The 25,007-nt window shown below is 35.5% G+C and overlaps 1 protein-coding gene and 1 long non-coding RNA gene across 13 annotated transcripts in view; one reads left to right on the top strand and one right to left on the bottom strand.

Moving 5' to 3' along the window:
- The window catches only part of LARP1B (La ribonucleoprotein 1B), a 116,779-nt gene that overhangs the window by 12,494 nt on the left and 79,278 nt on the right, over nucleotides 1-25,007 (bottom strand). For 11 of the 12 annotated variants that reach the window (XR_003316388.4, XM_026499319.4, XM_048212301.2 and 8 more), the window contains 3 exons: nucleotides 18,494-18,617; nucleotides 10,249-10,460; nucleotides 9,687-9,793 (listed from right to left, as the gene is read on the bottom strand). Coding sequence is in view for 11 of the 12 variants with exons in the window: in XM_026499319.4 (XP_026355104.3) it covers nucleotides 9,687-9,793; nucleotides 10,249-10,460; nucleotides 18,494-18,617 (443 nt within the window). In the remaining variant the exon portion in view is untranslated. Of the gene's footprint in view, nucleotides 1-9,686; nucleotides 9,794-10,248; nucleotides 10,461-18,493; nucleotides 18,618-25,007 lie in introns of those variants that run through there. The other variant, XM_044384316.3, reaches the window with a different exon arrangement.
- Nucleotides 1-25,007, top strand: part of LOC123001085 (uncharacterized) — a 50,654-nt gene that overhangs the window by 21,493 nt on the left and 4,154 nt on the right. The window lies entirely within an intron of this gene.

The raw sequence follows: 25,007 nt of genomic DNA, 5'->3' as shown, positions 1-25,007 counted from the left end.
GTGAGGTCAAAGGGCACTTCTCTAAAGTAGCACCATCTGTGTGCCAGAGGGATCTCTACTAGTTATCTAAAGTGGCGCAATCTATACACCATCCCTCATTCCAGCTAGAGCACATAGTAACTTCCAATAGGCCTGGAACAGGTGGTTGTGGAAGGTCACTGTGCAGACAAGAACAAGATGGAAGGCAAAAGATGGAGTCAGTACTGTCAGCACTCCTACAAAGTCCAAGATCAAAGTGCCAGCAACATTGGTTTCTGGTGAGGCTTCTCTTCCTGGCTTACAGAGAGCCACCTTCACAACGTGTCTTCACATGGCTTTTTCTCTATGTATATACAGAAAGAGATCCCTCATGTCTCTTCCTCTTCTTATAAAGACACCAGTCCTATTAAATTAGGGCCCATCTTCATGACTTCATTTAACACTAATGGGTCTCCTTAAAGGCTGTACTATCTCCAAATATAATCACACTGGAGGTTAAGCTTTCAACATATAATTTTAAGGAGAAACCATAATACCATCCTAGTGGGTGTAAAGTGGTGTGATTTTTGATTTGCATTTCTCTAATGACTAATGATGCTGAACATCTTTTCATGGGCTTATTGGCTATTTGTATATCTTCTTTGAAGAAATGTCTATTCAAATTCTTTGCCCATTTTTGAATTGGGTTTTTTTAGTTGTCAAGTTTTTGGAGCGCTTTATATGTTCTAAATATTAATCCCTTATCAGATATTTGATTTGCAAATATTTTCTCCTATTGAGTAGGTTGTCTTTTGACTCTGATACTATCTTCTGATACATAAAAGTTCTTAATTATGATGAAGTATGATTTATTTTTTTCTTTTGTTACTTGTGCTTTTGGTGTCATACTCAAGAAACCAATGTCAAACCCAGGGTGATGAAGATTTTCCCTTATGCTTTCTTCTAACAATTTTATACTTTTAACTCTTAAGTTTAGGTCTTTGATCAATTTTGAGTTAATTTTTTTGTACAGGGTATAAGGTCTGGATCCATCCTTATCCATCCTTTTCTATGTTGGATATTCCGTTTTCCCAGTAGCGTTTGTTGAAAAGATGGTCCTTTTCTCTACTGAACAGTTCTAGCACCCTTTTTGAAAATAAACTGACCAGACATATGAAGGTTTATTTCTAGGCTTCCTAGTCTATTCCATTGGTCCACTTGTCTGTCCTTAGGCCAGGACCATAATTTTTTTTTAATTTTTTTTTCTTTTTTCTTTAAAAGTCCTCCCCCACCTTTTTTTTTTTTTTAAAGATTTTATTTATTTATTGAAGGGATGGGGGAGAGAGCAAGCCCAAGCAGGGGGAATGACAGGCAGAGGGAGAAGCAGGCTCCCCACTGAGCAAGGAGCCCAATGTGGGGCTTGATCCCAGGACCCTGGGACCACAGCCTGAGCCAAAGGCAGCCACTTAATTGACTGAGCCACCCAGGTGCTTTAGTTTAATACTGTAGCTTTGTAGTAACTTTCACAGTCAGAAGTGTTAGTCCTCCGATTTTATTCTTTCTCTGTAAGACTGTTTTGGCTTCTCAGGACTCCTTGCAATTTCACATGAATTTGAGAATAAGGTTTTCCATTTTGTAAAAATGGTTGTCAGGCACATAGATCAATGGAACAGAATAGAAAACCCAGAAATGAACCCACAATTGTATGGTCAACTAATCTTCAACAAAGCAGGAAAGAACATCTAATGGAAAAGAGTCTCTTCAACAAATTGTGGTGGGAAAACTGGACAGCGACATGCAAAAGAATGGAACTGGACCACTTTCTTATACCATATACAAAAATAAATTGAAAAGGAATGAGCGACCTAAATATGAGACAGGAAACCATCAAAATCCTAGAGAAGAACACAGGCAGTAATCTCTTTGACATCGGTCATAGAAACTTCTTACTGGACAGGTCTTCAGAGGCAAGGGAAACAAAGCAAAAATGAACTGCTGGGACTTCATCAAGATAAAAGGCTTCTGCACAGTGAAGGAAACAATCAACAAAACTAAAAGACAACCTTTGGAATGGGAGAAGATATTTGAAAATGACATATCAGAAAATGGGTTAGTATCTAAAATCTATAAAGAACTTACCAAACTCAACATGCAAAAACAAAAAATCCAGTTAACAAATGAGCAGAAGACATGAATAGACATTTTTCCAAAGAAAACATCCAGATGGCTAACAGACACATCACTCATCATCAGGGAAATACAAACCAAAACCACAATGAGATACCACCTCACACCTGTCAGAATGGCTAAAATAACAACATAGGAAACAACAGATGTTGGCAAGGATGTGGAGAATGGGGAACCCTCTTACATTGTTGGTGGGAATGCAAACTGGTGCAGCCACTCTGGAAAACAGTATGGAGGTTGCTCAAAAAATTAAAAATAGAGAACTACTCTCCAACCCAGTAAATGCACTACTAGGATACAAAAATACTGATTCAAAGGGGCACATGTACCCCAATGTTTATAGAAGCATTATCAACAACAGCAAAATTATGGACAAAGCCCAAATGCCCATCGACTGATGAATGGATTAAGATTATGTGTTGTGTCTGTGTATGTATACATATACATATGTGTGTATATATATACACACACACAATGGAATATTACTCAACTATAAAAAAGAATGAAATCTTGCCATTTGCAACAACATGGATGGAGGTAGAGAGTATTATGCTAAGCAAAATAAGTCAGTCACAGAAAGACAAATACCATATGATTTCCCTCAGGTGTGGAATTTAAGAAACAAAACAGATGAATGCGGGGGAAATAAAGAGAGGCAAACCATAAAACAGACTCTTAACTATAGGAAACAAACTGAGGGTTACTGGAGGGGAGACCGGTGGGGGGATGGGTTAAATGGGTGATGGGTATTAAGGAAGGCCCTTGTGATGAGCATTGGACTCTTTGTATGCAAGGGATGAATCACCAAATCCTACACCTGTAAGTAAAATTACACTGTATGTTAGCTAACTGGAATTTAAATAAAAACTTGGAAGAAAAAAAAAAGGCTGTTGGAATTCTGATAAGGATTTTGTTGAATCTATAGATCACTGTAGATAGCACTGACGTCTTAACAATGTTAAGTCTCCCTATCCATGAACAGCAAATGTCTTTCCAATTATTTAGGTCTGCTGTAATTTTTTCAGCAATGTTTTGTAGTTTTCAGCATACAAAACTTCCACCTCTTTGGTTAGGTTTTTTTCCCCTAAGTATTTAATTCTTTTAGGTGCCAATATAAATGGAATTGCTTTCTTAATTTCCTTTTCAAATTGTTCAATGCTGGCATATAGAAACACAACTGATCTGTGTTTTGTACCCTGTAACTTTGCCAAATTTATTAGCTGTAGTATCTTATTCATTGATCCCCTGGGATTTTCTATGTATGGAATCACATTATTTATGACTGGAGACAGTCTTACCCCTTCCTTTTTTTTTTTTTTTAAGACTTTTTTTTTTTCATTTGAGAGAGAGAGCTAGAGAGCACAGCGGGGCGGTGGGGGAGGAGGGCAGAAGCAGACTCCCTGCTGAGCTGGGAGCCTGACATGGGGCTTGATCCCAGGACCTGGAGATCATGACCTGAGCTGAAAGCAGATGCTTAACCATCTGAGCCATTCTAGGTGCCCCTTACCCCTTCCTTTTTAATTTGATGTCTTTCCTTTCCTTCTCTACCAGCTCTGGCTAGAACTTTCAATACAATGTTGAATACCAACAGTGAAAGCAGGTATCCTTGTCTTGTTTCTGACCTTAGGAGGACAGATTTTAGTCTTTCACCATTGAGTATAATGTTACCTGTGGGTTTCTTAAAAATACTTTTTTATCATGTTGAGGGATTTTCCCTTTATTCATAGTTTTCAAAGACTTTTTAATCATAAAAAGATGGTGGATTTTGTCACATGTGTTTTCTAGGTCAACTGAGATAATCATGTAGTCATTTCCTTAATTCTTTTTTAAAAAAATTTATTTATTTATTTTAGAGAGAGAGAGAGAGAGAGTGTGTGCAAGTGGGGGCAGGGGGAGAGAGAGAGAATCCTTAAGCAGACTCAGAGCTTGATGTGGGGCTTGATCCCAGGACCTGAGATCATGACCTGAGCCAAGATCAAGAGCTGGCTGCTTAACTGACTGAGCCACCCAGGTGCCACAGTCACTTCCTTAGTTCTTTTTTTTTTTTTTTTTTTAAAGATTTTATTTATTTATTCGACAGAGATAGAGACAGCCAGCGAGAGAGGGAACACAAGCAGGGGGAGTGGGAGAGGAAGAAGCAGGCTCATAGTGGAGGAGCCTGATGTGGGGCTCGATCCCATAACGCCAGGATCACGCCCTGAGCCGAAGGCAGACGCTTAACCGCTGTGCCACCCAGGCGCCCCAAAGATTTTATTTATTTATTCGACAGAGATAGAGACAGCCAGCGAGAGAGGGAACACAAGCAGGGGGAGTGGGAGAGGAAGAAGCAGACTCATAGCGGAAGAGCCTGATGTGGGGCTCGATCCCATAACGCCGGGATCACGCCCTGAGCCGAAGGCAGACGCTTAACCGCTGTGCCACCCAGGCGCCCCGTCACTTCCTTAGTTCTATTAATATGTATATTACACTGATTTTCTTATGTTGAACCACCCTTGCATTACTGAGATAAATTCTACTTGGTCATGGTGAATAATCTTTTCTATATATTGCTAGATTTTTAAAAGATTATTTATTTATTTATTTATTTATTTATTTATTTATTTAAAGTAGGCTCCATGATCAATGTGGAGCTTAAACTCACAACCCTCAGATTAAGAGTCGCAAGCTCTACTAATTGAGCCAGCCAGGTGCCCCTGACAACTGCTGGATTTCATTTGCTAATATTCTGTTGAGAACTTCTGCATCCATATTCATAAGGCACACTGTTATATAATTTTATTTTTTTGTGATGTCTTTATCTGGTTTTGGTATCAGGGTAATGCAGGCCTCATAGAGTAAGCATTCCCTTCTCTTCAATTTTTTTGGAAGAGTTTGAAAGGGATTAGTGTTAATTCTTCTTTAAATATCTGGTAGAATTCACTTTAAGTGAAGCCACTCTCTGATTACTGATCTGATCTCTTTACTCTTATGTATGGGTTGAGATTTTCTATTTCTTGTTGAATCAGTTTAATTTGTATGTTTTGAGGAATTTGTGCATTTCTCCCAGGTTATCTAATTTGTTGATGTATAATTGTTCATACTATTCTCTTTGAATCCTCATCTCTGTAAGCTTGGTTAGTTATGTTTCCATTTCCATTTCTGATTTTAGTTATTTGCATCTTCTCTTTTTTCTCTGGCAGTCTAGCTAAAGAAACTTTGTTAGTTGATCTTCTCAAAGAACCAACATGTTTTTACTTATTTTCTCTACTGTTTTTCTCTTCTCTTTATTGTTTATTTTTGCTGTCATTTTCAACATTTCCTTTCTCCCTTCTGCTAGCTTTGGGTTTATTTTGTTCTTCATTTTCAAGTTTTTAAAAATATAATGTTAGGTTACTGATTTGTGATCTCTTTTCTTTTTAAATGTAGGCATTTATAGCTACAAATTTCCCTCTGAGCACTGCTTTCCTTGCATTCCATTAAGACCTGGTATGCTATGTTTTCACTTTCATATATCTCTAAGTATTTTCTAATTTCCTTTATGATTTCTTCCTTGACTCATGGGTTAAAAGTATGTTGCTTAATTGCCACATATTTGTGAATTTTCCAGTTTTACTTCTGTTATAGATTTCTACTAACTTCATTCCGTTGCAGTCAGAGAAAATACCTTATGTGGTATTTCATTTAAAATCTATTGAAGTTTTTGTTTTGGCCTAACACATGGTCTATTGTGGAGAATGTCCTGTGTGTGCTGTTGTTGGGGAGAATATTCTCTATATATCTGTTAGGTCTAATTTGTTTATTGTGTTGTTCAAGTCCTCTATTTTATTACTCATCTTATGTCAAGTTGATCTATGCATTACTGAAAATAGTGTATTGAAATCTCCAATTATTCTTGCAGAACTGTTTATTTCTCCTTCCAATTTTTTCAGTTTTTCTTCATATATCTTTTTAAGAAAGATGTATTTATTATTTGAGAGAAAGTGGTAGGGAAGGGCAGAGGGAGAGAATCTTAAGCAGACTCCCTCCTAAGCACGGAGCCTGACACGGGGCTAGATTCCACAACCCTGAGATCATGAGCTGAGCTGAAATTAAGAGTTGGATGCTTAACTGACTAAGCTGCCCAGGTGCCCCAATTTTTGCTTCATAGATCTTGAGGGGCTGGTATTAGTTACATATATGTTTATACAATTAACCCTTGAACAATGCAGGGGTACTGACACCCTACACAGTCAAAAATCGACATGTAAGTTTTGACTCCCTAAAAACTTAACTACTAATAGCTTACTGTTGACCAGAAGCCTTGCCAATAACTTACACAATTAACACATACTTTTTATATTATATGTATTATATACTATACTTATAATAAAATAAGCTAGAGAAAAGAAAATGTTAAAAAATCATAGAAGGAAAATAATATTTATAATACTGTACTGGGGATATAACTATAACTGGAGCATATGAATCTGTATTCATATCAATCAGGATTTATTTTAGCAACATTCTGCAGATTAGGAACAAAGATCAGGGTTTACTCAGTTTGAGATCTGGAGATATTAGAGGCATAAAATAAGTCTAAGAGCAAGAATCTAGAATTCAATCAAAATTTATAAGACAGACACAAAAAAGACAAGAAAATTAAAATTTTTAATCAAAAGATAATGCAAAAAAACAGAACGAGATTTACAACAGATGACCCACCTACTGGCATGATCACACAGTGGACTTTAAAATAACTATGATTAGATTAATATGTAGAAGGAACTCATGGAAAGGAGAACAATATGCATGATATAGAATTTCAGCAGGAAAAGGAGAACTATTATTAAAAAGTCAAATGGTATTACAAAATATATGAAGCACAATATCAGAAATGGAAAATCCCTGTAACAAACTTATCAGGAGACTGGACACAGCTGAAGAAAGTAAACTTGAACATGGGTCAATCAAAATTTCCAATGTGAATTACAAAGAGAAAAAGTAGAAAAAAACCCTGGATCATCTAAGAGCTGTGAGATATTAACAAATGGTCTAATGTGAAGGAGGAACAAACAACAAGAACACAGGGCAAAAAATACTTGAAGACATAAGAGATGAAAATTTTCCTAACTAAATAAAAGACAACAAACAATAAATCCATTAACTTCAGAGAACCACAAGCTGGATAAAACCTTGTGTGTCACAAACATATATACACATATAACCTTATCCATACCTAGATCCATCAAAGAATTTTATACTCAATAAGAGTATCTTTCAAAATAGAAAAAAACAAACTTCTCCTGATAAACAAAAGTTGACAGAATCCACTGCTAATAGACCTGTACAATAAGAAATGAAGAGCAATACAAATGGTAAAAATGAGAGCAAATGTTTTAAAAAATTTCTCACATTGGGGCACCTGGGTGGCTCAGTCAGTTAAGCTCCTTTCAGCTCAGGTCATGGTCTCAGGGTCCTGCAATTGAGTCCCAGGGATCCTCTGATCATCTAGCTCCCTGCTCATCAGGGGGTCTGCCTCTCCCTCCTCACCCCCACCATGCACTCTCTTTGTATCTCAAATAAATAATATCTCTGTGAATAAACAAATAAATAAAATAAAAATTTCTCATGTCTTTAAAAGATAACTATCTAAGAAAAGTAATAACAAAGCATAGCACAGAGGATGGGAGAAAATGGAACTCCACGGTATTGAGATTCTTATGCTATAAATGTAGTGGTATAATATTATTTGAAAGTAGACTAAGTTGAAATGTATATTGTGAACAGTCGAAGACCAGTAAAAAATAAGATATAACTGAGAAGCCAATGGTAGAGATAAAATAAAAATTCAACTGATTCAAAAGATGGAAGGAAAAAGAACAAAGAAGACATGAGAAAAGTAGAATATAAAATGGTAGTTTTAAATCCAACCACATCCATAATTACATTAATGTAGATGATCTAAAGATAGGAATGTTGATAGTGGGTGAGACTGTGGTGTGGAAGGCAGGGAATGCAGGGAGTATAAGGGAACTCTCAGTACCTTCCACTCAATTTTTGCTGTGAACCTAAAACTACTCTAAAAAATAGGTCGATTTTAAAAGTTTACAGTCATTATTATAAATACTTGTCTGTCACCCCTGAATTAAGCTCCAGAAAGGCAGGGACTATAATTATCTTGTTCCCTGCTGTATACTCACAGTGCCTAGGGAAGTGCCCAACACAATGTTAAGCCCCTGCTTTCCTGATACATTTTACTTGTAGGAGAAGGTGGAGTGGTGCCTGGAAATGAATAAATCACTATACAGATGAATTATTAATAACAAAAGATATAATGTAATAAAAAATGAATTGTAAGGAAAATATTCCTAACTAAACGTTCCATTAAATGTTCTAACTAAACTAAATGTTATTGACTAAACATCTTTCACCATTATTTGCTAATCTCTAAATATACTGCCCTGATTAAAAAAAAAAAAAATTACCCTGGAGGGGTGCCTGGGTGGCTCAGTCCGTTAAGCGTCTGCCTTCAGCTCAAGTCATGATCCCAGGGTCCTAGGATCAAATCCGGCATTGGGCCCCTTGCTCAGCAGGGAGCCTGCTTCTCCCTCTGTCCCTCCCCCTGCTTGTGCTTTCTCTCTCTCTCTCTCTCTAATAAATAAAAATCTTTAAAAAAATACTGTGGAAAATAAACTCTCAAAATCACTTAGAACACAATAACCATAAGTATACAATAGGTGTGAAAAAAACATATACACATTTTATCTTTTAAGGACAATACATCTAATGAGAACAAAATGTAAAAGTACCAAATATCACTGGAAAGACAGAGGTAGAGATTTTCAGATCATGATAAACTCACTAGCTTTTCTTTGAATAAAACGATTTAATTCTTCCCTTCTACTAACCAAATAACACTTTTTCCTAAAGCTTTCATTTAGAAAGTTGATCAGATAACTATTCTGAAAAGTATCTACACGAACACAAAACGAATTTACAAGAAACACAAAGCAATTAGCAGCAAATCACCTCTGCATCCACCGTATATGACAAAACATACCATACGATATCGCACAACCGGCATCATCAAAGGCTTGCTCTATCATCCCTCTTGAGGTAAATAGTCTTTTTTTAAAAAAATAAAGCTAAAAGAAAAACCACTTAATACTAACAGTCAGCTAATCTATTTCTCCCCAAAAGGAAAAATTTCAAAATTAAAGTATTTATTTCCATATTCTTTATATAGTTTGAGTAGGTTGTTTAGCACATTAATTCACTGAGAACCTACTATGCTATGAAAATCTGGAATCTTTCGTAAGCTTAAATATTTTTTCTCTAAGAGTACACACTTGTGGAAACTAGTTTAAATGGGAAAAAAAATTGTCCTACTCAAGTATTCCTTAATGTACTTACTGGAAAATTGTCCCACTTATTTCCCTTCCTTTGGCTTGTTTTTAAAAACTATTTTCATTGTTCCATACTTTGCTAACATATAAATTTTTAAATATTCCAAATATCTAATTAGTAACTGTTTTCAACAAACTTAGAATAAAAAACAAAGCACTGTTTGACAAATACAGTACCTGACAGAAGATGTTCTTGGCCCATGATCTCTGGAATCCATAACCCAACCAACATGACACTCTAGAGGGGGATTTGTACTATGTCTTGTTTTTCTCTTTCTTGGACTCTAAAGAAAAAGAAGTCAAACATTGCAATTATTTCAGTAGTGTGAACTTCACAAGTAAATTAAAACCCTCTGACTGTAAACTAGCTCAAACATTTTCATACTGTGGATGACACATTATGAAATCACATGAAGTCACAAAACTCAAACATCTCATATACAAGTTACAAAACTTAACAGAGAAGGTCCTTTGCTAGGTTTCAACACAAGGATTAAAGGAAATACAACTTAGTGTGATTCTTCATTATACCTTCTGGTCAACATTAATTACACTACAAATTGTAAAAAAGTTGTTCTTTAACCTGAAAAAACATCACTATGGAAAAATACCATTTTTAAGCAAATTCTTACAATCTAAAATATATATTTTAAAAAACACAATAGAAACTAAAAAGTCTCATACTGTAATGTTAAAGGATATAAAATGCAGGCTTTATATTACTGCTTATTTTGTGTACCTTTACATCAATAGCTTTTGGTTCTTTAACAACAGGATAAAACCTTGGTGTTTTGTTTGGATCTTGTAATCTGGGCGTTCGAGGTGTTTTAGGTGTCCTTGCAGGATAAATTCTAGGAGATTTTGGAACAGCCGTGGGCAATGAAGGGGCCATTGTTGCTGAAGATATTTCTGAAACATCAAACAGCTGCTGGGCTAACTCATCACTCAAATCTGCAAAACAAAAAACTAGTTAAATGTATTTAGATGCTAAGAAAGTATTTTACTTGAGAACAAAGGTAATTCTGAAGTTTTCTACCCTCAAAAGATTTTTTCATTAGAAACATTTAAATATGTAAGAATAAAAAACACTTGTCTGCACACCCCCTCTTTACTAAGTTTTAATGTTGCTATATCTGTTTCTGACTTTTTTAAAAAGAAAAATAGGCTGAAGCCCACTATATAACCTTCCCCAACCCCCTTACACTTTCCCTCCTCAGAGATGACCAGGCTTTCAAATTTGGTATTTTTATCTATTATATACATATATGTAATAACATTATTTTGCATAGTTAACTTTACATAAGTGACATCATACTATGAGCTTTTACAGTCATATTTTGAGATTTGATTATTCAAATTCTACTCATTGAGCTTTGGCTTATTCATTTTCACTCCAGAAGATTATGCTGTTATACAAATATATTAAAATTTATTCATTTTCCTGAAGATACACAGGTTATGTTATTTCTAAATTTTTGGTATAATCAAAGATGCTGCAGTGAACACTGTTAAACATGTCTGTCTTTACAGGTATGAGAATGTCTCTAGGATTCATATGTGAAATGGAAATGTTGTCTAAAATGACACATGTATCTTCTGACTTACTGATTACTGATGGCCAAGGTGATTTCTATAATGAATGGTTTCACCAATTTATACTCCCACCAGCAGCATGAAAAAGTCTCAGCGATTTAATACCCTGGTTAAGACTGGGTTTTGTTTAGACATTTAAATATTTTTCTATCTTATGGGACTTAAATGGTATTTGTATTTCTTTGGTTACTAGTGAAGTTGAGCCTATTTTCATATGTATAGTCATCGTTCAGATTTCCCCAATCATGAGCTTATCATTCGTATCCTGACTATATTTCTATTGGGTTGATTTGCTTATTAATTAATTAGTTTGTAAAAATATCATGGTAATAAGATACTAATAAGTAAGCAAGCAGAATGTAAGCTCTGTTTCTATACGGATTTCTTCAGATTTCTTTTGATTCATATAACAAATTTTTTTTCATCATTCAACACCTATTATTGAGTGCCTACTATATGCCAAGCACTATTCTAAACACAAGGTTGTAAACTCAAAAGTGAACTTACCTACTCTATTACCTAATTTCCCTAACTTCCCCTTTCCCCTCCCAATCTGTTATCAGAATGTTTTCTGAAGAGCAAATTAGGATACATTTCATGTATCTTACTTAAAATCTGTCAGTGTTTTCCTTTTGCATCTGGGAGAAGTCTAGTCTCTATCATGGCATAGTAAGACTTTACTGATTTTGACTCATCTATTGTCTTTCACCACCTCAGTTTTGGTGCCTCAGATAGCAACCTACTTGATCCTGTTCTGTTGCTTGGTATCTTTTCACATGCTTTTTCCTCTTTCTGAAAGTCCCTTTCCCTTATCTTTTTACACCCAGTTGAACTCATACCCTTCCTTTAATACCCAGCACAGATGTTACTTTCCCTGAGAATTTGAAGCATTCCTTGAACATCTTCTGCCAATAAAATTAATCAATTCTTTTTTGTGCCACCTTTGCATTTTCTCCATTTATTGTTTGATTAATTAAATTTAAATTTATTTTCTTATATATTATCCCATTAGCTGCTAAGAATAAGTCCCAGTGGTTTCCTGAAAGCAAGGGCCACAATCTCATATTTGTATACCAGCGCCCACAGTAGTGTTAAGAAAAAAACATATACCCACCAAATGACTGATAACTGAATTGTGTTAATACAGATTTTTCTTGGACCAAAAAGTCATGCAATCACAAGGATAAAGTTATGATCACACACTGAAAAATATGTTAAATTCAGCACCTCTGTAAAAGAAATATTTAAAGATCTAGGAACAATAACAGTAAGCTTCCTAACATCCAGATTATGGTTTGGTTTCCAAATTCCATTTCCCACTGATCTGGTCCTCTAAAAGAAATAAAACCTGGAGCACAAAATATAATATGAGCCTGGGAAATCTTGAGTCAGAAAACAATGAAGTTAAAAAAGAAAAATAGGAGAAAAAAGTTAAAAAAGAAGAATAGGTCATGAGGATACAGCAGCAAACTTTAGTGGACCCCACCAGCCAAAAACGAAGTACTTTGACCACTAAAAATAATGACAGAAATTGAGTAAACATGTCAAATAAATAAGTTCTATGAATTCATAATGGTACCTTAAAACTTAATCACATTTGTAGGTTGCTAGGGCACAAAACTCATTGTTCTAAAAACTGATAAACTGAATACAAAGAAAGAAACAAGCATTTATCCTTCCTTTCCTGGAAAAATTGAATTTCAGAGTAACCAAAGAGTTGATAAAGGAATATTCTTCTTTATAGTATTCTAGGTAAGAAACACAGAAAGAATGACAGAATTAGAAGATGACTTAAAAAAAAAAAAAAAAGGATGACATTTTGCAACTCTAGTGAAATAGAGAATGTAGGGAATATTCATCAATAACTCTTAAAACCATTTAGTAAAACGTTGAAGGGAGATTTAACATCAAAGACACAATCCCTAAAACGAATAATTGATAAACTGGACTTCACTAAAATGAAAAAAAAAATCTGATACACAAATGACACTGTCAAGAGAATAAGACAAGTCACAGACCGCAAATATTTGCAAAAGACACATCTGATAAAGGACTATTATCAAAAATATATAAAGAACTCTTAAAATTCAACAATAAGAAAACAAACCAATCTAAAAATCTCAACAGATACATTAAAGAAGATATGTATGGCAAATAATCATAGGCAAAGATGTTCCACATCACATGTTATCAGAGAAATATAAATGAAAGTCAAAAACCACTACATACTTATGAGAATGGCCAAAATCCAGAACACTGGCAACACCAAATGCTGGCAAGGATATGGAGCAACAGGATCTCTTATTCATTAGTGGTGGGAATGCAAAATGGTACTGTCACTTTGGAAGACAGTTTGGCAGTTTTGTACAAAACTAAACATACTTTTACCATATGATTCAGGATTCACCCTCTTTGGTACATACTCAAAGGAGCTGAAAACTTAAGTCCACATAAAAACTTGCACATGGATGTTTAGGTAGCTTCATTCATAACTGCCAAAACTTGGAACCAATGAAGATGTCCTTCAGTAGGTGAATGAACAAACTATGGTATATCCAGACAATGGAATATTATGTAGTGCTAAAAATATATGAGCTATCAAGCCATGAAAAGACATGGATGAGCTTTAAATGCATATTACTAAGTGAGAGAAGCCAATGTGAAAAGGCTACATACTGTAGGATTTCAACTATTCAGTATTCTGGAAAAGGAAAACTATGGAAACAGTAAGATCAATGGTTGCCAGGGGTTGGAGGTATGGTGGGGGAAACATGAATAGATGAAACACAGAGGATTTTTACTTTGTATGATACTATAGTGATAGATACATGTCATTATATATTTGTCAAAACCCAAAGAACGTGCAACACCAACAGTGAACCCTAATGTAAACTATGGACTTTGGGTAATTATGATGTGTTGGTGTAGGTACATCAGTTGGAACAAATGTACCACTTTGATGTGGGATATTGCTATGAGGAAGCAGCATCCTTCACCAGATGGATGATGGTCATGTAAGCTCAGGGGAGGGAGAAAATGGGAAATCTCTGTATCCTACTCTTAATTTTACTGTGACCCTAGAACTGTTCTAAAAAAAAAAAAAAAGTTTTAGAAAAAAATAGTTGAAGGGAAACTTTATGATGAGTGGATCAGGCCAATAACATTTAAACCCAATGATCAATCATAGCAGCAGTAATAGACAGCCTAAAAGACACTGTATGATATAATTGGAAGTAAACAGCTCCTTCTAAGAAACAGTCTTGCCATGAGAGAAATAAAAATCCTGAATATACTAAATCCTCTACATCTAAATACTAGTTCATAGGGAATAGGGGAGATAAAGGAACATAATGATTGGTATGAAGATACAAACAGGTAAATCTGAATCATAAGAAATCTTATGACAAATTAACCAGTTTCTTCAACAAGTCATTGGCATGGAAAAATAAGAGAAGAGGAATGCTTACAGATTAAGAGTAACTTAACTGTCCTATCGATCAAATGGAATGTATGTTTTTTTGTTCCTGATTCAAATAACCAACTTGAAAAAGATATATACCAGACATCAGGGAAAACCAAACATAAACTGCACATATATATGTTCATGATACACAATGAAGTACTTGTAGAAGAAATTATATTTATTTGAATGAAATGAGATTCAACATGAAATACTAGAAATATGGGGAACAAGGTACAGATGAAAAAAGAATGTCAAACTGTTAATAGTTGAAATTAGGTAAGATAACTACATGGGGGTTCATTAAACAGTCCTCTCTACTTTTGATTTATCTGAACATTTCCATATTAAAAATCAAATTTGATTTCAGCTTTATATTTATTTTATTCCAGATTCAATTACATCCATTTTTAAGATTAACCCATTTTGTCACCTGCAGCTTTAGTTCTTTCATTTACACTGCTGTGTATTTTTCCTTTATATGAATATAGCACATCTTATAATACAGTCTACTATAAATGGGCATTTTAAAATTTTAATTTGTTTTTTCTATTATGAACAATGTTATTATAAATGGTCTTTTAGTAAACATTTATAAGAATATCTCTTGAAGTGAAACTGTAGGGTTATAATAGGATATGTCACTGTGGTTTCAATTGGCAAATCTCAACAAAGTAAAGACGAGAGCATCTTTTCATATTACTGACCTTCAGTTTTTCTCTGTATAAATTTCCACTTTAATGTTTCATTTACTATTTTTTCTATTGACATTAACATTTTTTCATACTGATTTTTACGGTTTCAGATTTTTATGATACTACCTTTTGTTACTTTTATGCACTGTAAAATTGATCTCCTAATTTGGGACTTCCATTCTCTCCATGATGTACTGAGGAGCATAAATTATCAATTTTAATATACTCAAGACAAAAAATCTTGTAATTAGGCTGAAAATACTTAAGGAATACTATAAGAACTTAAAAATTTTTTAAGCACAAAGTTGTTTAAAAGTTTAAAGAGACTTAGGGGCACCTGGGTGGCTCAGTCAGTTAGGCATCTGCCTTCAGCTCAGATCATGATCCCAGAGTCCTGCTCAGTGGGGAGCCTGCTTCTTCCTCTCCCTCTGCCCCTGCCCCAGGCTTGTGCTCTCTCGCTCACTCTCTCTCTCAAATAAATAAATAAAATCTTTAAAAAAATAAAAGTTTAAAGAGATTTAAAAGAAGTTACCTTCAGTATTCATAGTAATAGTATTATTTAATATTGTTATTCTAAAACTATTTTATTAAAGGATAAACAAGTAAATAATTCTGCTACTGTGGTTAGGAACAAAGATTTTTTTTTTCATGGTAAGTAGAAAGCAGCACAAATACAAAATCAAACAAATTAAAATGAAAACCTTTAATCCTAAAGTTGAACAGAAAATATCAACATGAGTTTATAATGTATTTTTCTTTTTTTTTTTTTTTAAGATTTTATTTATTTATTTGACAGAGGTAGAGACAGCCAGTGAGAGAGGGAACACAAGCAGGGGGAATGGGAGAGGAAGAAGCAGGCTTCCAGCGTAGGAGCCTGATGTGGGGCTCGATCCCAGAACACCGGGATCACACCCTAAGCCGAAGGCAGATGCTTAACGACTGAGCCACCCAGGCGCCCCTATATTTTTCTTAAAAAAAAAATTCTAAACTCTTTCAGTGGAAAAAGCCTAGAAACAATAACCAACTCAGTAGCAACTCAAGTAATGACAAAACTTATCATCACGCCTGCTAGCAACCATGTCCAATTCCACTATCACAGAAGAAAGCAATGAAAGGTGGACTTGGAGCTAAAAGCCAATAAACTGATGAATAGGAAAAGTATCAATAAGAATAACTACAATAGGGGCGCCTGGGTGACTCAGTCAGTTAAGCATCAGCCTTCAGCTTAGGTCATGATCTCGGGGTCCTGGGATCAAGACCCATGTTAGCTTCCTGCTCAGTGGGGAGTCAGCTTCTCTCTCTCTCTCTGTTCCCCCCACCCCCACTCAAGCTCACTCCCTCTCTCTCAAATAAAATCTTAAAAAAAATTAACTAGAGTGAAACACATCTAATGCATTTATGAAACCATAATGATAATTTAAAATGAATAAAAAACCTAAACCTCATTGGTGATCAATGAAAGATGTTAGGGAACCAGCTCATTACTTTGAAAATTAGTAATCGAAGAGAAAAAATTGAGCACTTACTCTCTTTCCTGTAAGAATTTTATCTCAGGATAAACGAATAGTCAATTAGGGGGATTTCTCTTTATGGAAGTATTCTATCTGCTAAATTTAAGAAGCAATGATAAAAACAGAATTATCACCATTTTGCAGCCCCTTGTAACATAAAAGCTCCAACCAAGGATTATCAATGGCTATTAAAGCCACAACAAGAGAGACAATTGAGCATTATGTGCCTCCTGGTAGAAATATTCAATAATTACCTATGACATATTCTCACAAAAATTTAAGCCTCAATCTGATCAAGGCTCTGTATCAAAATAACAGTTGCAAAAAATTCAGGACCAGAAAACAGACTGAATGAAACCATAGAGATACAATTAGCAAAATCCAGAATGAGAGACATTCTATAGGACAAAACCCAGTTCCTTCAACAATAAATTGCAAGGAAAAAAATTACTTTGAACCTATAGATTAAACGAGACATATCAACCTAGGAATGTTCAAAGTCACATGGATCCTAGTTTTTTTTAAGTGATAATTTGAGGAAATGTGAACACTAATTACATATTTGATATTAAGGAATTAATACTAATTTTAGATGTGATAGTGGTATGTGTTATTTATGTGTTTAAAAGAGTTCTTTTTAAGGACACGTACATAAATATGTAGGAATGAAAAAATATTAATAATAATTATTAGAAGTTTGCTTCAAAATTATCTAGTGGGAGTAAAGACAATGAGTGGAGCTGAGAAGAAATGAAATTGACCATGAAATTAAGTAGCAAATGGGTAGCTGGGGGTTTCATTACGTTACACAATTTGTTTTATTTTGGCATATGCTTAAGCTTTCCAAATTCAAAGTTCTTCTTTAATCTGCCTTCATGAAAAACTATAACAAAATCACTTACACTTGCCTGAAAATGTTGGATTTAAAAACTATAACAAGGGGTGCCTGGGTGGCACAGTAGTTAGGCGTCTGCCTTCGGCTCAGGGTGTGATCCTGGTGTTCTGGGATCGAGCCCCACATCAGGCTCCTCCACTGGGAGCCTGCTTCTTCCTCTTCCACTCCCCCTGCTTGTGTTCCCTCTCTCACTGGCTGTCCCCCTCTGTCTAATAAATAAATAAATAAATAAATAAATAAATAAATCTTTAAAAAAATAAAAATAAAAACTATAACAAAATCACTTACACTTGCCTGAAAATGTTGGATTTAATTTATGTATCTCCCAAATGTATTTATATGTTCACACTAAACTAAGGCATTAGGACAAAAGAATGATGTTAGTGGTATATTTTAAGGAATCAGCAAGTCAGTGAAAATTTTTCTTTATTTCAAGAAGAGAAACATTCCCAGCAATCTCAAAATCAAATGAGACACATAAAGAACCAACCACTCCTGCTTGCTTTTCAGTAAGCATCTGGGGTTGAGCATGACCAGGTGTTACAACAGATGACTCCTAGATAACCTCTGGGATTACCTGCCTATTCACCAAGAGTAAGGTGGGATTATACTATAAGGCTGACTTAACAAATTTACAATCTGTACTTTCAAGTCTCTAAAATGTTCTGAAGTTCACCAAAGGATAAATAAAAGTTGAGTTTTAAAATTCTAGTCTTTTACCAGACACCTAAATGTTTTCCACAGATAAAAAAGAAGCAAACTTTTAAAACAATTTAGAACTGCTTTAATACTATTCAGAAACTATCACACACAAAAGCAGATTTACATACCTTGCCTGGACTGTGAAGGCTCTACAGGAACTTCTTGGTTTGGCTCAAAAGGAAGTTCAGGTGTTAGGTTTTCAAACTGCTCTTTACTAATGAGATTTAGCTTCTTAAAGTTCTCAACTTCTTGCTGAAGTAGAATGGAGGAATCTAATTACTAAACTGGCTAGTACAGTAACCAACAAACAACAATTGCTACCAATCTCAAAAAATGAGCTTAACTGCAACAGAATAAAAAATGTCCTAATAAAGAATCCAGCATCATACTTATTAACAATTAATGTTCAGAATCTAAAAGAGGCACAGAGAAACCCAAAATATTATGAGTATTATTTAATTAAAATATATTTAAGAGCATACATTCTAATCATTCATTATTTGTTGAGCATTTACACACAAGTCCACTAGTACGAAGTAATCTAATGTATGCTCCCTACCCTTAAGGAATTTACAAGTTAGATGGAAAAAAGAAATGTACACATAAAAATTAATAATACTAGGCAGCATTTGAAAAGTGGTAATATTTGGTATATGAATTGAGATCATCAGGGAGGCATCACAGAAGAGATGGGACAAGAATGAGAAATTTAGAGAAAGGGAAAAGCATTCCAAATTAGGTAATGCGAGCAAAGATGAGAAGCTTAGAATAGCAATGACTTATTAGAAAATAATTCAGCTAATGATAAAATCTGTGTAGAATCAGTGGCAAAAAGGCCTGACATACAAATGGGAGAAAGCTGTTAGAAGACCTTTATACCAGCACAAGAAGTTTTCACTTCATTTTCTAGTAATGGGAAACATGTGATGAAAGATAAATCTAGATGGCCCAGGAGGTTCATTTCCAAACCCCATTTATAAGGTTAGCAGCAAGAAGGCTCAGTAGGTCTGAGTTTTTTGAGCTCGAAGGAACAACAAGCCATCCCTGCCTCTTGGGCTGCTGAAGCTTCCCCTTTCTAACAACTGTTACATAGTCGCTTAGATGTTCTCTGCCCCGACCTACATATATAGAGAGGATTACAGAGTGGAGGCCAGTCTCCAGTGTAAGGTCATTTGGCCATTGTGTATGAGGACCACTCATGTCTGGCCTAAGCTGTGAAGTCAAAAAAGAGTTTGAGAGACTCCCTGCACTCTAGTTTCCTCCAATAAACCCTATATCACACCTACATCACTCAGTGTTAATGGGTCCATGACCCATTACAGAACAACATCCAAAGAGGGTTTTAGTGGGTAAAAAAAACATAACAAAATTGTCAGATGGACCAAACTAAATACCATCATTACAAAACAGTCATAGTACCTTGCTCTTAACAGCTAAACAAACAAGCTTTCCCTTCTGCCTTCAAACATGAATAGTTGTCAGCTCAAACCATTCATTAGATCCTGCTAGTCTTTTAAACTAGGATCTATCATGTTTTCATGAAAATACATTAAATTACTTCAGGGGCGACTGGATGGCTCAGTTGGTTAGACGTCTGCCTTTAGCTCAGGTCATGATCCTGGGGTCCTGGGCCTGAGCTCTGAGTCAGGCTCTCTGCTCAGCCAGGAGACTGCTTTCCCCTCTCCCTCTGCCTGCCTCTCCTCCTGCTTGCACTTGCTATCTCTCTCTGTCAAATAACTAAAATCTTAAAAAAAATGATTACTTCAGCTTTTGTACCTATACCGATACTGCTTTCCCAAAAGTCTTTAATAAGCTCTTCAAGCTAATTCAAAGTCATTACTTCTCACTGTCCCTTATCTTGCTATTAGCAATTCCTACTTAAAAAAAAATTACTGCTATGATTATAACATGGCAGAGATAAATAATATAGTTCTAGCCTGATGGAAACACAAGTGGTATGTTTCTGTTTTAACTTTCTAAACTAATTCATTAAGGTATCATACACATATACACACTAGAGAAGTGTATAAATCATAAGTATATATCTCAATGAGTAATCAAAAGTGAACAGACTGTAATCACCATTCAGGTAAAGATATTACCAGCACCCTAGAAGTAACTTTCATGCCCCTTCCCGTCACTACCCTCTTCCTCTCCTTAAAGACAATTAGCTCACTTCAATACTATAGGTTTATTTTGCCCAGTTTTGAACTTTATAAAAATGTAATCATAATGTATGGTTTCTTTTATGCAAAATTATCTTTATGAGATTCATTATAGTCTGTAACACTATAGCAGAGGTCAGCAAACTACAGCCCCCAAAAGCCAAACAGGTTTTTATAGTTTCATTGGACCACCACCATACCCATTTGCTTAACTGCATGTCTGCTTCATTGCTACAACTGCAGAGTAGTTGGCATAATGTATGACCCACTGTGACTAAAATATTTACTATGTAGCTCTGCACACAAAAAATCTCCTCATCCCTGCTCTATGGTATTCTATTATATGATCACACTATAATTTAAAAAAATCCATTACACTGTCAATAAGCATTCAATTCCTTTCCAGATTATAGCAATTACAAATAATGTTGCTATAAATATTTTTTTTTACAAAACAGTTCTCTTTATGACAAGTACATTTTTAAAAGATTTTATTTATTTATTTTAGAGTGAGTGGGGGGGGGGTGGGAGAATCTTAAGCAGAGTCTGGTGCCTGATGTGGGGCTTGATCTCATGATCCAGGGATCATGACCTGAGCTAAAACCAAGGGTCAGGATGCTCAACTGACTGATGTACCGAGGCACCCCAAAGACACACATTTTATTGAATGTTTACTAGAACTGAAATTGTTGAATAGGGTGGTATGCTTCGACTTTAGTAGAAAATGCCAAATACTTCTTCACAGGGGTTGTACCTACTTATGTTCCCACTAGCGGTACATATTGCTCTACATCCTCACCAACATTTGGTATTGTCAGGTTAAAAAATATGTAGTCATTCTAAAAAGGACCAAACTATGTATATCCATATGCCCTTCCCCCTGCTTGTGCACTCTTTCTCTCTCTCAAATAAAATCTTAAAAATATCAATCCCAAAAGATCACATGCTCTATGATTCCACTTATAGAACATTACCAAAATGACAAAATTATAGAGATGGAGAACAGATTAGTGGTTACCAGGGATTAGGAACAATGAAGGGGAGGCACATGAATATGAGTCTAACAGCACAAAGGAGATCTGTGTGGTGATTAAATAGTTCAGTGTCTTGACTGTGATGGTAGTTACACGAATCTATACATGTGACAAAATGACATAAAACTACATACACAGGGCGCCTGGGTGGCTCAGTTGGTCTGTGTCAGCCTTTAGCTCAGGTCATGATCCCAGCATCCTGGGATTGAGCCCCACATGGGGCTCCCTGCTCAGCAGGAAGCCTGCTTCTCCCTCTCCTCCCAGCTCGTGCTCTCTCTATCCCTGTCTCTCTCTCTCAAATAATAAAATCTTTTAAAAAAAAAATTATACACACACATTTGTGATAAGAAATGTCAATATCCTAATTTTAATAGTGTGCTTCAATTACATAAGATATAAACTTTGGAGGGAACTGGGTGAAGGGTACACTGGACCTCTCTGTACTATTTTTCCAACATCCTAGAACTCTACATATCAAAATAAAATCTCAAAATGTATCTCAAAACTAAATATATAGCCACTCTGGTAGATCTATGTGTAATCACATTATGGTTTTAATTGGCATCTCTCTGATTACTAATATGCTAAACACATTTAATATATTTTTTTTGGATAGCCTCTTTTGTGAGATGACTATTCAATTCTATTACTCATTTTTTAAAGATTTTATTTATTTGAGAGAAAGAAAGATATTGAGAGAGCACAAATGAGGGGCGGGGAGAGGGAGAAGCAGGCTCTCCACTGAGCAGGGAGCCCAACACAGGGCTCCATCGAGGACCCTGGGACCATGACCTGAGCTGAAGGCAGATGTTTAACTGACTGAGCCACTCAAGTGCCCCCAATTCTATTACTCACTTTTCTACAGATTTCTTTCTCTTATTGATTTATGAGAGCTCTTTATAAAATGTAGGGGCGCCTGGGTGGCTCAGTCGTTAAGAGTCTGCCTTCAGGTCAGGTCATGATCCCAGGGTCCTGGGATCGAGCCCTGCTTCAGGCTCCCTGCTCAATGGGAAGCCTGCTTCTCCCTCTCCCACTCCCCCTGCTGGTGTTCCCTCTCTCGCTGTGTCTCTCTCTGTCCAATAAATAAATAAAATCTTAAAAAAAATGTTATGTCTTCTTTCACTCCGTGGAAGAAGGAACTTGCCTCTTCACTCTCTTATGGTGTCTTTTGGTGAAAAAAGTTCTTTTTAATGTAGTACAGTTTATAGGTCGTTTCCTTCATTGTGTAATTTCCTGGTTAAGAAATCTTTCTCCTTTTGGAACCCTCCTGCACTGTTGCTGGGAATGCAAACTGGTGCAACCACTTTGGAAAACAGTATGGACGTTCCTCAAAAAGTTAAACCTTGAACTACTCTACAATTCAGCAATTGCACTAGGTATTTACCAAAAGGATACAAATATACAGATTTGAAGGGGTACTTGCAACCCAATGTTTATAGCAGCATTATCAACAATAGCCAAACTATGGAAAAAGCCCAAACGTTCATCAAGTAATGAATGGATAAAGAAAAGGTGGTGTGTGTGTGTGTGTGTGTGTGTATACATATACGTATGTGTATGTGTGTGTATACATATATATACACATACATACATACACGAACTATCACTCAGCCATAAAAAAGAATGAAATCTTGCCATTTGCAACAATATGGATGGAGCTAGAGAAAGACTAATATCATATGATTTCACTCTATGTGGAATTTAAAAAACAAAACAGATGAACATAGGGGAAGGGAGAAAAGGGGAAAAAAAAGAGAGAAACAAACCACCAGAGATGCCTAATGATAGTGAACAAATAGGGTTGATGGATGGAGGTGATTGGGGGATGGGCTGGATGGGTGATGAGTATTAAGAAGGGTGCTTGTGATGAGCACTGGGTGTTGTATGTAAGAGATGAATCACTGAATTCTCCTGAAAACAATATTGCACTGCATGTCAACTAACTAGAATTTAAATAAAAATTTCAAAATAAATAAAAATTTTATAAAAGGAAATCTTTCCCCTTCCTATAGATGCTGTATACCTTCCCTTTATAATTTTTCATCTGATTATGAAATTAACATATTCTATTGTTAAAAGTTTGGGGAGCATGAGGGCATAAAGCAAAAAGCAACACACACACACACCTTTCCCTACTCAAATATCATATAGATAGTATCTCATCTTCTAGAAGTTTTATTATTTTGCCTTTCACATTTAGAATCACAATACATGTAGAATTGATTCTTTGCATACGGTAGGAGATAAGGGTCAATGTGCGCTTGAAAAAAATGTGTATTCTGCAGATGTTGATGCAGTATTTCATTACGTCAATTAAGCAGTTTCTTTATAGTTTGCATTTCCTACATCCTTATGGATTTTTTTTATCTTCTCCCTAAATCTTGCACCTTTCTTGATAAGAAAGGTGTCTCAAAATCTCCCACTATGATTATAAATTTGGTTTTTTGTACCTGTCAATTTTTGTCTTATGTATTTTGATGCTGTTATTAGATGCATATGCATTTAGAAGTATTATATTTTCTGTGGTAACTAAACCTTTTATACGTATAAAGTGTCCCTTTTCATCTTGAATAACTCTTTTTGCCTTAAAAAAATCTACTTTAGGGGCACCTGGGTGGCTCAGCTGCTAAGGTCTGCCTTCAGCTCAGGTCATGATCCCAGGGTCCTGGGATCGAGCCCCACACCGGGCTCCCTGCTCGGCAGGGAGCCTGCTTCTCCCTCTCACACTCCCCTTGCTTGTGTTCCCTCTCTCGCTGTCTTTCTCTGTCAAATAAAATCTTTATTAAAAAAATCCACTTTATCAATAGACTTACACAGCTTTGTTGTGTTTATTGTCAATATTTATTCAAATCTACAAACATGTTTACCCTTTACATGCCCTTCATTCTTTTCTGTATCTTCAAGTTTCCTTCTGGAATCACTTTCAAGTCATTTTTAAAATCTTTTGACTATCTCTTCTATGCCTAAAAAACTCCCTTTAATATTTTCTTTAAAGCAGATCTGCTGAAAATAAATTTGCTCAGTTTTCACATGGCTGAAATTATTTTACCTTCATTTTTAAACACATTCATTGAGATATAATTCATATACCATAAAATTCGCCTTATTTTAAGTATACAAATCAATGATTTATTTACCTTATTCGTGAACACTAGTTCCTTTTCAGTACTGTGATTATATCATCTCATTGCCTCCTGGATTCCATTATTTCTGCTGAGAAGTTAGCTGTAAGGCTTATTTTTTTAAAAAAACCAAAAAACAAAATACTGTAGAGCTCTGGGGTACCTGAGTGGTTCAGTCAGTTAAACGTCTGACTCTGGTTTCAGCTAAGGTCATGATCTCAGGGTTGTGGGATTAAGCCCTGTGTTGGGCTCTGCCCTCAGCGCAGAATCTGCTTGAGATTATCTCCCTCTCCCTCTGCCCTTCCCCCTGCTTGTGCTCTA

The sequence above is a fragment of the Ursus arctos genome, unplaced genomic scaffold, assembly GCF_023065955.2.
Source record: "Ursus arctos isolate Adak ecotype North America unplaced genomic scaffold, UrsArc2.0 scaffold_11, whole genome shotgun sequence".
NCBI lineage: Eukaryota > Metazoa > Chordata > Mammalia > Carnivora > Ursidae > Ursus > Ursus arctos.
Note: the sequence above shows the minus strand (reverse complement) of the source record. Positions and strands in the feature narration are given on the sequence as shown.